The 16,433-nt window shown below is 46.9% G+C and overlaps 1 protein-coding gene across 1 annotated transcript in view; it reads left to right on the top strand.

The window, feature by feature from the left end:
- Nucleotides 1-16,433, top strand: part of LOC114585457 (uncharacterized) — a 127,744-nt gene that overhangs the window by 98,240 nt on the left and 13,071 nt on the right. The window contains exons 70-81 of the mRNA XM_028708144.2: nt 1,084-1,216; nt 1,943-2,075; nt 2,579-2,734; nt 3,269-3,395; nt 4,744-4,955; nt 6,974-7,136; nt 9,224-9,303; nt 12,251-12,411; nt 13,604-13,766; nt 14,073-14,242; nt 14,349-14,427; nt 15,356-15,514. Of these exons, the coding sequence (XP_028563977.2) occupies nt 1,084-1,216; nt 1,943-2,075; nt 2,579-2,734; nt 3,269-3,395; nt 4,744-4,955; nt 6,974-7,136; nt 9,224-9,303; nt 12,251-12,411; nt 13,604-13,766; nt 14,073-14,242; nt 14,349-14,427; nt 15,356-15,514 (1,736 nt within the window). The remainder of the gene's footprint in view (nt 1-1,083; nt 1,217-1,942; nt 2,076-2,578; nt 2,735-3,268; nt 3,396-4,743; nt 4,956-6,973; nt 7,137-9,223; nt 9,304-12,250; nt 12,412-13,603; nt 13,767-14,072; nt 14,243-14,348; nt 14,428-15,355; nt 15,515-16,433) is intronic.

Raw genomic sequence — 16,433 nt, 5'->3', positions numbered from 1 at the left:
ACAGGGCTGCTCCTTTCTGCCTTCCTTTCGTCAGGCTTGGTGGCACTTGGAATTCTCATAAGAAGAGGCTTGATGGAGTTTCCCTACTCCCTCACTGATGTCACTGGTGATTTGGGCTATCCAAACTTTCCCTGGAAGCCCTCTTGGCCCAGACCCTGAATAAATTTCTCTAAACCCCTTTTAAAGCCACCCATGTGAGTGGCCATAACTACACCTTGTAGTAGCAAATCCCATAGCTTAAAGTTACCAGATTTTTTTCAATGAATCCAGGGACACTTTTCAACTTCAACAGGAATGATAGGCTTTTGTCAGGGACTGATTTGTAAATCTGGGGACTGTCCCCGGGAAACGGGGATGTCTAGTAACCTTACCATAGCTTAGCTATGCAGTATGTGGATAAGTTCTCTGAATCTCCCATCATTGGATGACCCCATTAGCTACTAGTGGAGGAGAATTTTTCTCTGCTCAACAGCATTAATGATTTTTATATACCTCTATAATTATCTTTTTTTTCTAAACTAAAAAACCCAAACATCATATCCTTTCCTCATAGTGGCGTTGTTCCAGTCCCTGGATTGTTTTGGAGGCCAGTGTGAGGACCTGCCTCATTTCTGGATTTTTAAGTTACTTTCAAACTGTTTTTGATATTGTGTTTTAATTGCAATATGCCCTGGGACCTTGGGATGAAAGGTGGGTTATTGTTGTCACTGTTTTCAGTCAGAGTTCCACAATGACCCAGGTCAGGGGAAGCCAATAGACAGAGCTTAAGAACCCTTTGTTGCAGGAATGTGTTGTTGAGACTCCAATTCCCAACAGTGCCAGCCAGCATGGTCAATGGCCAACCATCAATGGTCAACTCTAATAACACCTCAAGGGTACCAGCTTCCCTAACTCTGCCTTGCTGCCTACATAATTCTTCACCTGTGGCCCCTGCATTTCACAACACAGAGATCTGCATATTTCTTAGTTCTGGCACCAGCAGACACAGCTGACTCCCAACTTATATGAAAGTAAGCCTTTCAAGCTTATTTCCCTGGAATGAAGATTCATACAGAAGCAGCACTATTTCTCTCTGCTTCCCAGGTGCCACTGTGAGCAGTACATCTCCGCTGAAGAGCTGTGTGATCGGCTATGCCTCTTGAGAGCTCCACAGATTTCCCTGAGATTTGGTCCAGAGAGGGAGCTGCTTCTAAGTGTTGATGGGACTCAAGAAAGAGTGAGTGGAGAATGCCAGGGCTGAAGGGGAATGGCTCTCTCTGCATGCAGATGGATGTTTAAGGCCACATTCACACCACACACTTAAACCAGGATCATACCATTTTGAGCTGTTGCGGCTTCCCCCAAAGAATTCTGGAAGCTGTCGTTTGTTAAAGGTGCTGAGAGTTGTTAAAGGTAAAGAGACCCCTGACCATTAGGTACAGTCATGACTGACTCTGGGGTTGCGGCGCTCATCTCGCTTCATTGGCCAAGGGAGCTGGCGTACAGCTTCCAGGTCATGTGGCCAGCATGACTAAGCCGCTTCTAGCAAACCAGAGCAGCGCCCAGAAACGCCGTTTACCTTCCTTCCGGAATGGTACCTATTTATCTACTTGCACTTTGACATGCTTTTGAACTGCTAGGTTGGCAGGAGCAGGAACCAAGCAACGGGAGCTCACCCCGTCGCAAGGATTCGAACCACCAACCTTCTGATTGGCAAGTCCTAGACCCCTATTTCCTGTCACAGAGCTACAATTCCTTCTGAAGAGGGATTCATTGTTAAACTCTGGGAATGGTTTAAAGTAGTATGATGTTGTTTTAAATACATGCTGTGAGTGTGACCTAAGGCTTGGAGTTTCTCTATGACTACTCTGCTGGGGACCATATAGGGAACTCAGAGAATTCCAACAAATAACTTATGTTAAATAGCAGACTGTAAGACAAACAACACTGTATTGCTTTGCAGGAGCTACCAAATACCCTGGGACCTGATGAACATGTGCAGAAAAGCCAGCAGGTGCATCTGGCTCTCTTTGGTCCCAGTGGAGTTTTTGGCTTCCTGCTTTCCAGCCCAGACATGCTGGACACTTTCCTGGCAGGTAAGATGCCTGGCTTGCCACAGTTTAGTGACAGGAGTGCATTGAATTATGCATCTGCAGTCTAGGTCTTCCATAAGCACTATGCCTGATAATAATAAGTGTGAGATGAACCCTTTGCAGGCAACCCACAGACTGTGCAACTCCCCCCTCCCCAATCACTTTGGATCTATGATCCAGCTAGTTTACACTTGTTCCTTGTCACAACAGTGTTGTATGGTTACGTCCATGTGTGAACGATCAGTCCCAGATCAAACATCACTGAGAGAACCTTCATATATTTTGAAAAGGGATAGATTGCAATGGACCCCAATGGCCTGTGAGTCAGAAATGAAGGGAATATAGGAGTGTGTGACTGGACATTGATGGTTTCCTCACCCACAACATTGGTGGGTTCCCATCTCTGTAAGAACTTGTGGTCCAGTCCTCCCACCTACCCACAGAATAAGCATCTTTCCTTAACTCTTGACTAGCTCCTCCCCTTTCCAACAACTTTTCCAATCCAGGAGATTCAGAGCTGCCTCCCCCATGGCAGAGACGTCGGCGGGAGGGAGAGGCTGCACAATCCCAACATGCTCCGCTCTTACCCACAATTCCAAACCCTGTTGCATGTCTGGCTGTTGGAGATGCCATCCTTTTCCAGCTCAGCATCAATCCCTCTGGTGAGTATATGCAATTGCTTCCTGTGATGAAGGGTGAGATCCAATGCAGCATAAGTGGGTATCTGCTCATAGAACTGGGCTGCTGCTTCTCTTCACTCCACCTCCAAACCCAAACATCTGTCCCAGATAAGGCTGGGGGTGGGGAGAGGAGGGCTGGGGCAGGAACAAGGTGCGAGAGCACTCTCCCCTTCTGGGGCTTTCAGCAACTGGCATTCAGAAGCATTGCTGCCTCTAACACTGGAATAGGCATCCATAGCTGTACCCTCTATGAATTTGTCAGCTGTGGTCTTCAGAAGGAAAAGCAGATTTGGCTTTGCAATTGCTACTCTTCACATTTCATCTTCTAGAAAGAGGGTACCCAAATTGATCCTGAGCTCAGTTCTCTTAGGAAGGTTGCACATCTGATCAAAATGCAGATCCACAGAGGGCTTACCATTCAAGAGATAAGCATGTTTGTTTATGCATCCTTAGCCTGGCTTTGTATCCACTCATGAGTGCTTGGATGGTGTTGACTCTGTGCCCATTCCTTACCAGACCGCCTCACTAGTCACTATCCTGTCTATCAAAAGCAGCACCTCTACAACAGCAACCCCCACTGGGATTTTGGTGCATTCAGAAGGCTGGACCACCTCATTCGAGAAACTCATCTCAACATCTCCAGGTATCTTCTGATGCTACCAAAGGAATGCTTCCCTTTTACCGGGATCCTCAGAGGAGGCCCTGTTCATAGCCCCTTTCTCCTCTGAAGTTAGACCAATGCAGAAGAGAAGCAGAGCCTTCTCCTTGTAAATTTCTCTCCCCAGAGATGTCTGACAGGCTAGCCAACTCTTTGATCTTTAAGGGGGAGAGAACTTTTTTTAAAAAAAATGGACAGATATGCATGTGGATATTAGCTGTTATTTCTTACTTTTTGTGATATTAAAAAAAAAATTAGTCACCCCAAATGCATTGCCATACAATGTTGTGGATCACACATTCCAAGAATCCAGTGAATCTTCTGCCAGCCCATTGCCAGCTGAGTGAATTGAATTTGGCAGCAAACAAACTGAAGGAAATGACCCTTCCCTTTCTGTTGATGCGGTTGTTACGTTAACCAGTGATGGTGTTGGTTTGGTCGTTTATGGCCTTCTGTTTTGAGGGGAGTCAGGGAAAGTCATTCACTGATTGGATTGTTAATTTAATTGGCTGTGTCAATGGCTTTAAATCTATAGGCTAAAGAAATATTGCTCATACTCCTTAAGCTCCAGAGTGATTCTCAGTCTGCTTTTCTTTATCTATAGCTGAGAACTTCAGGCATTAAATAAGATTATCAGTGAGAAGGCTAGCTTACAGCTCTTCTCCACTGGTTGGTAGGTAGACAGATAGATGTATGTACATGCTCACAAATACATGTGGGGTGGCATTCAGTCACACAGTCCACACCAGCAGTCTGAAGCTGTACAGTCCAGTAACAGTTTTGCCATGTTTGTAGAAATCAGGGCTTAATTTTGTTGACATCTCTAATTTACCCTTGTAAAATACCGTATGGATGACATATACTTCATATGTCTTCATCTCTCCAATATGCCTCTCCTCTTTGGAGCTGGCTCACGAGTGATCTCTGATTTTACATCTCTCTTGCCTCCATTAGCTTTACAGAATCTTTTCTGATGCACTTGCCAACCCTCAGAGAATCAATAAGACCTCCACTCAAGGAACTGATAAGCGGCATGAAATGCCCTTTGCAAGGAAGAAAGCTTGAGGAACAATGTTTCCCATCTTCTTACTAGGGGAGCTCTATCATTTTGAAGAATAATCTAGCAATAATCAAAGAAATAATTTGTTGCAGTCAGTAGACCAGAATCTCCATGGCTTCAGCAGCCTTGAAATCATCCTGTGAATAACACCGAAATTGCTTGAAGGTGTTTCCTCCGCCTTGATACCTTTAGTTTTGTGGTAATATTAAATATTGATGGAATGTAGTAGAGCAAAAGGGCTTATTTAATACAGCACACCTCTCCCCTTCTCAGATTCTCCCATGTGTTCCTTGAGCCTGGGACGTACGTCTTCCGGGATAATGCCATTGAAGATCGGATGCTGATCGTGGTGGTGAATGAGGAGACTATGAGCTGCAACCCCCTTGCAGCTCCCTTCCAGCCCTCATCTCCATTCCAGCTGGCTCGGCAGGGGGTCCTGAAGCGGCAGGTGTTGAATGTCGCCCCAGACTGGGCAGCTATTGCAGGTACCATGACAATGACTCTATAGTTTGTAAGTCTTTAAAGGAGGGGAAAAAACTATGGTGCCCAGAATTCTTTGGGGAAAGCCTTGTGCTTTAAATGTGTGTCAGATGTGCTTTAAGTCTATAGTGTGGATCTTGCAAAGTGCTGTATATGTGTTCCTTAAACCTTTGTGGACTTTGGCCTTTTCAGTCAAAGCAACACAATTAGGCTGCAATTAACCAGTTGTCCATCCCATATCGGCCTCTCTGCTCACCTTTACAATATCAGCTGCCCCTCTGGCATATTTTTCCAGAGGTAAAGAGAGCTGATTTCTTGCAACATGCATCATGGGAAAGCAGACGCCCTGTGGGAAGGTGATTTGAGGTGACTGATTCATATTAATTATCTGTAGAAGTTAATCTTATGTCTTATACAAGCAGAGGAACAAGACAGAGTCTCTAGACTTCTGGTCTCCCATCCTCTCCTGCAGCAACTCTCCTCCTCCTGTGTAAGCAATTCTTTGCTGCATAGCAATAGCAGGTGGAGCCAGCAATGAGGAGCAGCCCAGGTATGCCACACCTTGCCTTAAGAATGCAAGTAATAGGTGGCTTTGCTTTCTTCAGTTTGTTACATAAGAGCAGCAAACGTCATGGTTTCCAGCACGCGCTGGTGTCAAAATAAACACACCGTGGAATATTTGCTTTGGTCTGGATTGCAAAGTAGAGCTAGGCATAGTGTGATCTCAAGAAGTCTTCTCTATGCAAGAGTTCTAAGGATGACTTGTTTTTCCTTTATGTGCCTCAAATATGCCAGACACTTAAGCATTGTTTCCAATGCTCTTGCAACTGAACCGCACCCATATTTCTGCATGGAAGGAAAGGCCTCAGTTTGTGGGTCGCCTTGTCGCAGCAGACAAAGTGGAGTGAAAGACCCAGAATGGAGAGAGACCGTGTGCCTCTGCAGGTGTTACTCGACTTATAACTCTCATCTAGCAATAGAGAGATTTGTCCCAGTCCATAAGAACTGAAGCCAGAGGCAGTAATTCTTCTGAATACTACTTGCTGGAAACCACAGGAGGGCAGAGTGCTCTTGTGTTCGGGTCATGCCTTTGCAGGTTTCCCACAGGCACCTGGGTTATTTAATTATTTATTCGATTTATTACATAACACCCTTCAGAAGATCTCAGGGCAGCTCATGGAATAAAATATGAGATGGAAGCAAGTAAATAACTGAAACAAAACAGCAAAGCAATGGATTGCCATTATGGGAACAAAATGCAGGAGTAGATGATCCAATCTAGCAGGTTCTTCTTATGAGAGGAGAGAACCTTTGTCTCATCTGGTGTCACTGGGCTATAATTCCTATAGAGTGGTACCTCGGGTTACAGATGCTTCAGGTTACAGACCCTTCAGGTTATAGACTCTGCTAACCCAGAAATAGTACCTTGGGTTAAGAACTTTGCTTCAGGATGAGAACAGAAATTGTGTGGCGGTGACGCAGCAGCAGCGGGAGTCCCCATTAGCTAAAGTGCTACCTCAGGTTAAGAACAGTTTCAGGTTAAGAATGGACCTCCAGAATGAATTAAGTTCTTAACCAGAGGTACCACTATACAGTATACCAAATACAATGCACATTGCAATGCAAATGTCAGAACACGTTACACAATGCCTATTAAAACTTAATTCAAATAAATCCACAGAGTTCAAAAGCACCTGGAGGGACACAGGTTCCCCATTTCTGCTGCAAACTCTGCCTCTTCAGCCTTAGCTCTGCTGCCTCTGAAGGATGGTCAGTTCAGGCCAAGCAAGCTGTGAGGACTAGCAAGAGGCACCTGAACCATAGAGAAGGGAGGCTGAGGGGGGAAGTTAAGCAGGTGGTGGAAGCATGAACTCTGAACCATTAATAGATGCCACCTGGATAAAGTGGAGCAGGGGAAGGGAACTTAAGAACTTCCCTTAGACTAACATCAGGCCTCTGAGAAGAAATCGTGGTGACCTGCTTCCCTTCGTTTAATCACCACTGTGTTCTCCTGCCTTTTCAGCTGTGCTTTTCATCCTGGGGTTCCTCACTGTGGTGTTGACAGCCTTAGTTGTTCTCCTGAGGCATCCCAGTTCTGCTCCAAGCCCAATGAAGAGCTGGAAGCCGCGGTGGAGGAGCTTGGGAGAACCACACATCCCCCCGGAGTATGTGCTCATTAAAGAGAGGTGAGTGACGGAAGCCTAATCACCAATGCCACCTTGGGCATCAATTCTAGTGTCTCTCAGATTCTAATTTTTTTCATTCTTCAGTTCTTCACATTTCCACATCAGTTTGTGATTCCCCCCCCCCATGACCGCTCCCCACATTAAATGTGAGGGCGCCCTTTGTGTGGTCATGTGCAGCCGCAGCCCCTGGACCCTATGCGGCACCATTAGCACAGGCCTGGCTTCGCCTTCCCCAGATGGGATACCTAGAGGTCTCCACCTACCTCAGCCAGTTGCCCAATCCCACTTGGGGAGGTGTTGCCAAGGTGATCAGGCCAGGTACGGGGAGGGACCACCCTGCCCACACAATAGGGGGAGGATCTTATCTAGGAATCATCAGTTGGCTCCAGAGCTTCTTTGGAAAGGACTTTGCTGGACTTCCTCGCTCCAAAGGTAGGCCTGGGGTCTTTGCCCCCCCCCCACAGGGCCTCAAAGGGATGGTGGGGAGCACTAGATCTCGGGATCCCCTTTTAAAGGGGATCCCCTCCCTTGGGCGGGCCTGGCTGCCCCAGGGTGGCAGGTGGCAGCACGGGGGGCTCTCTGGCTGTGCCCCTGTGCCCCTGGTGGCAGCGTGGGCCGTGGGGGGGGGCAGCACTGCTTCACGCGGCCTGCCCCTTCGCCCTGTCAGGCCTGGCGGCCCCGGGGTGTGGCGGGTGGCATCGGACATGCTATTTTCACTAACATTTGCAGCTTTATGCATACTTTACTCCAATCCATACCTTTTGGTACACATTGCTTGGCTTTAAAAGTGCACTGCGAAATCAGGAAAAGTGCAAATTTCATAGGACGGCTGTATGCATTGGTTCATGCATTGTTCTGAAAAGTGTGAATTAGGTAGGTTCACCTATCGAAGCAAACTGAATTGAATTTCTCCCGCCATCCTGACTCGGGGCAACAAACAGAAATCTGGTTCTTAAAACAAACAGGGGCAGCTTGTGTGTTTTTAAAAAATAAAACTAAAAATCATAAACTGATGTGTGAATGTGAATAAATGAACATAAGAAGAACCTGTTAGGTCAGGCGAATGGCCCACCTTAGTCCAGCATCCTGGTCTTACAGTGGGCAGCCAGATACCCATGGGAAATTTGCAAGGAAGTCCCAATCACAAGAGGACTGCCCCACCCTGCAGTTCCCAGAAAGTGGTATTCAGAAGCATTACTGCATGGGAGAAAATTCTCCTTGGGGATTCAATACAGAGGCTCAGACCAGATTCCCAATTAGTCAGACTCTTATATTCAGTCATGTATTACGGGACAGAGTCCAAAAGAGTCTGTGAGAGCATTCCATTAGCACACCCCCTATTTGGGAAATATACGTAATCTTGGCTGTTTGTTCAACCACATTTTGCCACCTTCTGCCACCCCAACACTTCACCCAACAATAGTTGTTAAAAACACTTATTCAACCTATGGTGTTGGTGATGTTTTTTGCTGTACATGCAGAGCCCTCCTTGCATCTTATCTGGGATTGTTTTCCACTCTAGTGGACAGTTAGGTTCCTTCAAAACGGATTACTGTCAGTTTTGTGGCCAGGCTGCACACTTGCATAGCGGCAATGGCCTTGCTGGTCATGGGTTTTGCAGAATTTCTACCTCAGCTGCCACTAACTATGGAGGCAAAGCACAGCCATACAGTGGTACCTCAGGTTACATACGCTTCAGGTTACATACGCTTCAGCTTACAGGCTCCGCTAACCCAGAAATAGTACCTTGGGTTAAGAACTTTGCTTCAGGATGAGAACAGAAATCGTGCTCCGGCGGCGCGGCAGCAGCAGGAGGCCCCATTAGCTAAAGTGGTGCTTCAGGTTAAGAACAGTTTCAGGTTAAGAACAGACCTCCGGAACGAATTAAGTACTTAACCCGAGGTACCACTGTAATGGCTAGTAGCCATGGATAGCCTTCTCCTCTATGAGTGAGGAGGGAAAATAAGAAACTGAGAGTAATCCCAGTTAACAGATCTCCCCATCCCTAGTCTCAACACAAGAGACAGCCTTTATAAAAGAGTCACTTTCTCAAGCTCTTGTGCTTATTTCTCCCCCTGTTCTTGCAGCATCCAGTTCTATGAAGCTCTTGGCTCCCAGGGATCTGGAGAAGAACCTGATGCAGGAGAGGGAACTTTCCCAGGATTAGGTAAGACTTTGTTTTGGAAGATTAGGCTCCATGTTCTCACAAACAGGCAGGTGAATGTTGCATATTCCCCCCTCCCACACAGACACCCAAATGCTGGCAAGCGATTTTGATCTCCAGTCCTGACATGGGAAATCTCTGACCCAAAATGAGTTTGCCAAAGCAACCACAAAACACTGAAGCAAGGCATGTGCTGTAATCGAAGCTATAATCCAGCATGGGATGCTTTTGGGATGCCTCGCCTCTCAGAGAGGAGAAAATACTGTTCATTTGCACATGCAAGGGCCATTTTAAAACTGAACATCAGTCGCTTGATAGCAATGGCACATATGCTCTGGTGGCTGGTTTCCTGGACTTTTTCAGAATTTGTGGGGTTATTTGATGTGGGTATGGATTAGCACTCCCTACTGGTTCCCTCTAAACCAATCTTCTCCAACCTGGAGCCCTCAAGTTGCTTTGTACTACAACACCCATCATCCCCAGACCAAATTAAACAATTGCTATGCGTGATGGGAGTTGTAGTCCAAAACATTTGCAGGGCACAGGTTTGGCAAAGGTATATTGATCACACTTGCCTGTTCTCCGGATAACTCACCATGGTGCAGTAACTTTTGTTTTTGTCAGATGAGAATGTAAGTCTGTGAGATCTCCAAGGTGGAAGCGTTTACTGATGATAGTGCAGGTGGAGCTATGTCCAGCAGATGGCAGTGTTTACACTCTTTGGGGGTGGTTCCGCTACAAAAAAATCAATGAAAAAAATAAAGGCAGGGCATTTCAATTGCCACTGTCACCCTGACAGTTCATTTACTAAATTCTCTCAGTTAAGTTGTAGACCTAGGATGTTTGACATGTACACCTGAAAATGAAAAGTGGAGGCAAATTTGTGCTTGCAAATACATGTGTCATGCACTTTAACTCATTAGGGACCTAGGATCAGGCTTCCAAACAAGTCTGATGTCTGATGGATACCTTGGGAACTTTTGTAATTCACCTAAGAACTACAAATGCCCAAGTGGTACCCTCTGTGAATTTGCAGATCTCAGCCATTACAGCTTTAGCAATAAAAAATTAAAAATTAAAAGTACACACTGAAAGATTAGTGATAATGGCCATTGCTGCTACAAACGGGCAGCATCAAATGTTTAGCAGGGAAAACCTTAAAAGGAGGGGGTAAGCGGAAACCCTAAAACAGCTCTACAGGGGTTGAGCTTGCTCAGAGGGCATGGGATGCTCACTGATGAGGAGGGGAGGAGGTGAAAAACTGGGGGGGGGGCAAGAGAAATAGAATGCAATAGTTTGAATCCTGGCATGGAGCACTTCACACTGCCACATTTTGTTGTAGTTCCCACTTCTATTCATTCTCATTCAATGATGTGTCACACACTCTCTTTCTCACATGTTGTTGTTGTTTAGTCGTTTAGCTGTGTTCGACTCTTCATGACCCCATGGACCAGAGCATGCCAGGCACTCCTGTCTTCCACTGCCTCCCGCAGTTTGGTCAAACTCATGCTGGTAGCTTCGAGAACACTGTCCAGCCATCTCGTCCTCTGTCGTTCCCTTCTCCTTGTGCCCTCCATCTTTCCCAACATCAGGGTCTTTTCCAGGGAGTCTTCTCTTCTCATGAGGTGGCCAAAGTATTGGAGCCTCAGCTTCACGATCTGTCATCCCAGTGAGCACTCAGGGCTGATTTCCTTAAGAATGGATAGGTTTGATCTTCTTGCAGTTCATGGGACTCTCAAGAGTCTCCTCCAGCACCATAATTCAAAAGCATCAATTCTTTGGCAATCAGCCTTATTTATGGTCCAGCTCTCACTTCCATACATCACTACTGAGAAAACCATAGCTTTAACAATACGGACCTTTGTTGGCAAGGTGATGTCTCTGCTTTTTAAGATGCTGTCTAGGTTTGTTATTGCTTTTCTCCCAAGAAGCAGGCGTCTTTTAATTTCGTGGCTGCTGTCACCATCTGCAGTGATCATGGAGCCTAAGAAAGTAAAATCTCTCACTGCCTCCATTTCTTCCCCTTCTATTTGCCAGGAGGTGATGGGACCAGTGGCCATGATCTTCGTTTTTTTGATGTTGAGCTTCAGACCATATTTTGCGCTCTCCTCTTTCACCCTCATTAATAGCCTTCCCCAACTTGGTGCCTTTCAGATGGTTTTGTACATGCAAAACCATATAAGCCAATGTTTGCTCAGACTGATGGGAGTTGTAGTCAAGCAACATCTGGAGGACACCAGTTTGGGAAAGGATGTCTGACCACATTTGTGTGCAGCCCCCAACTTCTAGGGTAGATCTTCAAGGGATTCAAAAAGGTCTTCACCTGGGGCTGGAATGGTACAAGATTCAGCATCAGGTGAGACAGGCTGGCAAGATCATTTCCCAAGGTCAAGATCAATGGCTGCTCTGCTTCCACTGCCAGAGACAGGAGGCCTCTAAATACCACTGGCTGGGAACCACAAGTGGGAAGGTGGTGGTTGCACCCAGATCCTACTTCTTGTCTTCGCATAGGCATCTGGGACCTGGGTAGGAGCTGTAAGAACAGGAAGCTCGACTTGATGGGCCTTTGTACATATCCAACTGAGTTTTCCCTATGTTCTTATCAGGATGGTTTTTCATGGAGACTATCCAGTTGTTGTTTCACTACAGAAATCCTGTGCAGTAGTTTAGACTGAGAGAGAAGGGGGGGGGGGAGAGATTGTTCTAGTATATCCAGCAAGCAATGTGGCTGAGCATGGATTTGAACCCTGGTCCTTCTGTCCCAAACATTCATCCCGTGCCATTTTTGAAGACAAGATAAGAAGGGAGAGTTACTGGAAGAGTCCATTTCTGAGCTTCTTTTTCTCCCTTCCCACCACAAAGAAATAAATCAAAATAAGGACCGCAAAGCTTCTTTCCCTTTATACCTAAGGTGATAGTCAATTAAATGGATAAGCTGCCTTTGTTTCAGGCGACCAGTTTGCAACAAAAGACCTGGAAGATTTCAGTGTCCGCACTTTGTATGACAAGCTGGAGGACCAGAACCTTCACCTGGCATCGCAGCTAGCAAAACACCGGGCAGACGTCCTGGCCTTCTACCGAGGCATCAGCCAGAAGATCCAGAGTCTTTTGGTAAGTGCTATGAGGAGGGGAGCATGTGTGTAGAAATATATTTTCTCATTGGCTTTTGACCCCACTTTATTTCCAACAAACTGGAGCACTGCACTCACCTGAATGGGTTACTAATGGGTATAATGCACCTGCCTATCTATGGACCAGATTAGCTAGATCATGATTCTTGACCAATCACATGGTGGTGGCCATTCTAGATGTAGGTACCAAAATTCCACTGGGGGCAGAATATAGCAATAAATTTCACACTTCTGGGCAACCAAGAGTTGTTGCCCCTGAGTCTGTCCGCTCAGGCAGGGTCCTTCAACATTGGCAGGTTTTAGATCCCTGGCCCTCATTAAATGTTTCTGCACTAGGGTACATTAATGCACACCTATGGGCAACATTGATGTGGTTAAATTACAATAAGCTTGAAGCTGAAAGAAGGAGGCGCCCCCTGAGGGCTGCATGGGGAATTAGGGGACTGTCAGGCCTGGGGTCTGGCTTGAAACAGGCCACCGTGAAGTCTGGGCCCTGGCATGTGGCAATGGGCTTGTGGGCCAGAAACAGGCGGCATAGTCGTGAATGGGCTGGCAGGGGAAAACAGCAGACTGGATAACTGAGGTGAGGCAGGGCAGGTCTGGTGTGAGGCTTGGTGAGACATACCAAGGGAAAGTCTTGGTTAAGGAGATGAGTGATTCAGATTTCCAGAGCAGCTCACAAGGAAATGTTTGTAGCAGGGCTGGCGAACCTTTTTCAATCCAAAGGTAGCAGTCTCTTCCGGGCCACTTTCTGGGGGCCACATGCAGTGGCTGGCAGAACCAGAGATAAAGTGGGTGGAGCAACAAATGAAGCAGGGCCCCTGAGGGGTGTGGCCTATGGAGAGAGGGTGTGGCTGGCTGGGAAGGGGTGTGGTGACAGTGCCGAGGGCCAGATAGAGAGGAGTGGAGGGCCACATTTGCCACGCACCCCTGGCAAAAAAAGAGAGACTGAAGTTCCTTATCCCTAGTTTACAGGGCCCAGGGCCATTCTCTCTGCCTCAGACCCTGGAAAGCCTCTGCCACTCAAAAGTTTGATGGACAATAGTCTGACCTTTCCATAAGGCAGTTTCCTATTTTCCTAAGCAATGTAATGTTCCCCAGTGAAGGCAAAAGCAATTTGATGAGGTCATAAAATCTGAGACAGCAGTAAAGCTGTTGATCTCTGTTTGTAGGATCTGGTACAGACACTGGACATGGATGCATTGAAGGGCATGGAAAGGTCCACAGTCACCAGGGATAGAGCCCAGGTCACCTTCAGTTCTGCCAAGGAGACCCAAGAAAGTGAGAGTTCCTCCATCAAGTTTTCTGGAGTCTTGCAAGCAATGGGCTACTCAGGTGAGAGAGCTGGGAAAACAGAACACTTCCCTGCCATTTTTTTTAAAGGAATTTTCTACATGTGCCAGGCACCCATTAGAATTGACCAAAATGTGTGTTTTTTTCATTTTTAAAATTTGCGCCTTTTAATGGTCTCTTTTCTTGTGGATATTTCACTGTGACACTTGTGGCGACCCATGGATCTTGCTTCATTGCTCTGAATGTAGCTGTGTTCATGAGCAAATCTCCAAGAGGCATAAAAACAACTGCTTACAGGCTGTTAAGGAAGCCATATTAACTGATTAATGCCTTGCTGAATTCTTTTAGGTTCTGAGTGGCAGGAGGCAACAGAGTTAATGAAAGTCCTGGGGATTTTGCTGCGGAAAATCCATTTTGGGAAGGTGACGGCGAAGCCAGAAGGGGCACAGGGGCACAATGGAGCTGGTGGATCTGGCCTGGCTATCCGAGAGCAAGCTGGAACTCAGCAAAGATGTCCAGTAAGAATGAAGGTCTCCCTTTGGCGCTCTCTCTCTCTCTCTCTCTCTCTCTCTCTCTCTCTCTCTCTCTCATTCCTGTGATATTTGAACATTATTTCCCGTGTAGGGTACTAGCTCCCTGACACAGCGTGTGCTCTCCGGTGGGAAACGGGCCTCCCTTAGCTCTCGTGGCTTTGAAGACCAAGGTAAGGATGTGTGCAGCCTTTTTACCTGGTTATAGAACAGGGAAGGAGAACCCCCCACTTCCCTCGAGGGCTGCATTCCCTTTGGGGCAATGTGTTTGTGGCCTGAAACAAAAGTCAATAGAGCCAGTCCACCTCCTTTCTCTAATCCACATACCCAATCCACTGATATCCATCCATTCACAGGTAGACATGATGACCCCAGTGCACACACATGCAATTTGCGTGGCTGGGTGCGACTCTCATTTGCTCCCCTGAAAGGTGTTCCCCCTCCCAGTGCAAATTGCAGACACAAAGGACTCTTGTGCTCTGATGGTGTTTCCTGCTTGGCAGGGGGTTGGACTCGATGGCCCTTGTGGTCTCTTCCAACTCTATGATTCTATGATTGTAAACATCTGCACTTGAATCTGATATCCTAAACATGCATGCCCTTTCCCTAGCGAAGCTCCTCCGAAGATGCTGTTGGCTTCTGAGAACAAAACAATTGCATGTGTTAACAGCAGGAAGGGGCAATTTAGCTCAGGGCAAGGGAGGAAATGTTAACAATCTTTCTGAAAACACCACTTTTCAAAATGTGCGGAATCTTGAAAGCAGCCGCTTAGTTTAAAATAATACACACAAAACCACAGGAAATCCTAATTGCCCGTCTAGTTTCTCCCTGTCTGTGGTTGTTGGGAGGTGCAGCTGTCCTGAGCTGCCACTAGATGGAAACATAAGCCGCATGCGGTCTGCAAGCTTCAGAGCATCAGTTATGTATGTACAGGTCATTTTTTCAGGCCATGCAAGTGACCCTTCTGACAGTGTGTTACATAACAGCCCCTCCCCGCTGCATGAATTTAGTAATCTGCATGAAGTCATCATCCTCATCCTTGTCTCTCTGAGTCTACAAGCAGCACCTTCAGCTGATATATGCCTTGTCTGTATTTGTCAGGGTTGGACCTGCAGCCTCACAAGAGCAGCATGCTTGCTTGCGTAAGCGAGCTGGAAGTAGAGGCCCTGATGGCAACGTCCCCCCTTGCCAAGACCCTGGGCGAGATCAAGCAGTTTTTGGAGACATCCCAGCAGCCCCCACACTCGCCTCCTTCTCCAGGTGATAGAGCTGATTCCTGCATCTTCTGATACCCATTATCCCTGCGTTTCTTGGGATTGCCTCAGAGAGGAAGTGGGAATGATGCACAGAAACACATGCAAATCATCGAAGTGGTTTGGTGATTCCTCCCCTTTGCTTCGTTCCATCGTAGAATGCCAAGGTTGCTCTTTAAATCTCCAGCATTTAAAAAGGATGCGGGTGGCACTGTGGGTTAAACCCCAGAGTCTAGGACTTGCCGATCAGGAGGTCGACGGTTCAAATCCCTGCAACGGGGTGAGCTCCCGTTGCTCGGTCCCTGCTCCTGCCAACCTAGCAGTTCGAAAGCACATCAAAGTGCAAGTAGATAAATAGGTACCTCTCTGGCGGGAAGGTAAATGGTGTTTCCGTGCGCTGCTCTGGTTCGCCAGAAGTGGCTTAGTCATGCTGGCCACATGACCCGGAAGCTGTACGCCGGCTCCCTCGGCCAATAAAGCGAGATGAGTGCCGCAACCCCAGAGTTGGCCACGACTGGACCTAATGGAGAGTTGGCCCCAGAGTTGGCCACGACTGGACCTTTACCTATGGGGGCTTAAGCAGGAAACGTGTGGGGGGACATGAAGCAAACCTCATGTGCACGCTGGCGGCCGTTTATATTAAGATGCTATCTGGGACTTTTGGGTTTAAAGTGATTAAGAAGCGGATGTGATAAAAGCCATAAAATTATGCATGGCACAGAGATAGTGGATAGAGAAAAGCTTGTCTTCCTTTCTCATGACACTAGAGCTTGTGGACATCCAGTGAAGCTGAACGTTGAAAGCTCCCAGGACAGATAAATGAACATGGCACTCTCTCCCATAGCAAGCAGTGATGGCCAGCAACTTTGGATGGCTTTAAAAGAAGATTGCACAAATTCATGGAGAATAAGGCTGTCAGTGGCTGC

This window comes from Podarcis muralis, chromosome 15 (assembly GCF_964188315.1).
Source record: "Podarcis muralis chromosome 15, rPodMur119.hap1.1, whole genome shotgun sequence".
In the NCBI taxonomy this organism is placed as follows: domain Eukaryota; kingdom Metazoa; phylum Chordata; class Lepidosauria; order Squamata; family Lacertidae; genus Podarcis; species Podarcis muralis.
This window is presented reverse-complemented; position numbering and strand designations above follow the sequence as displayed.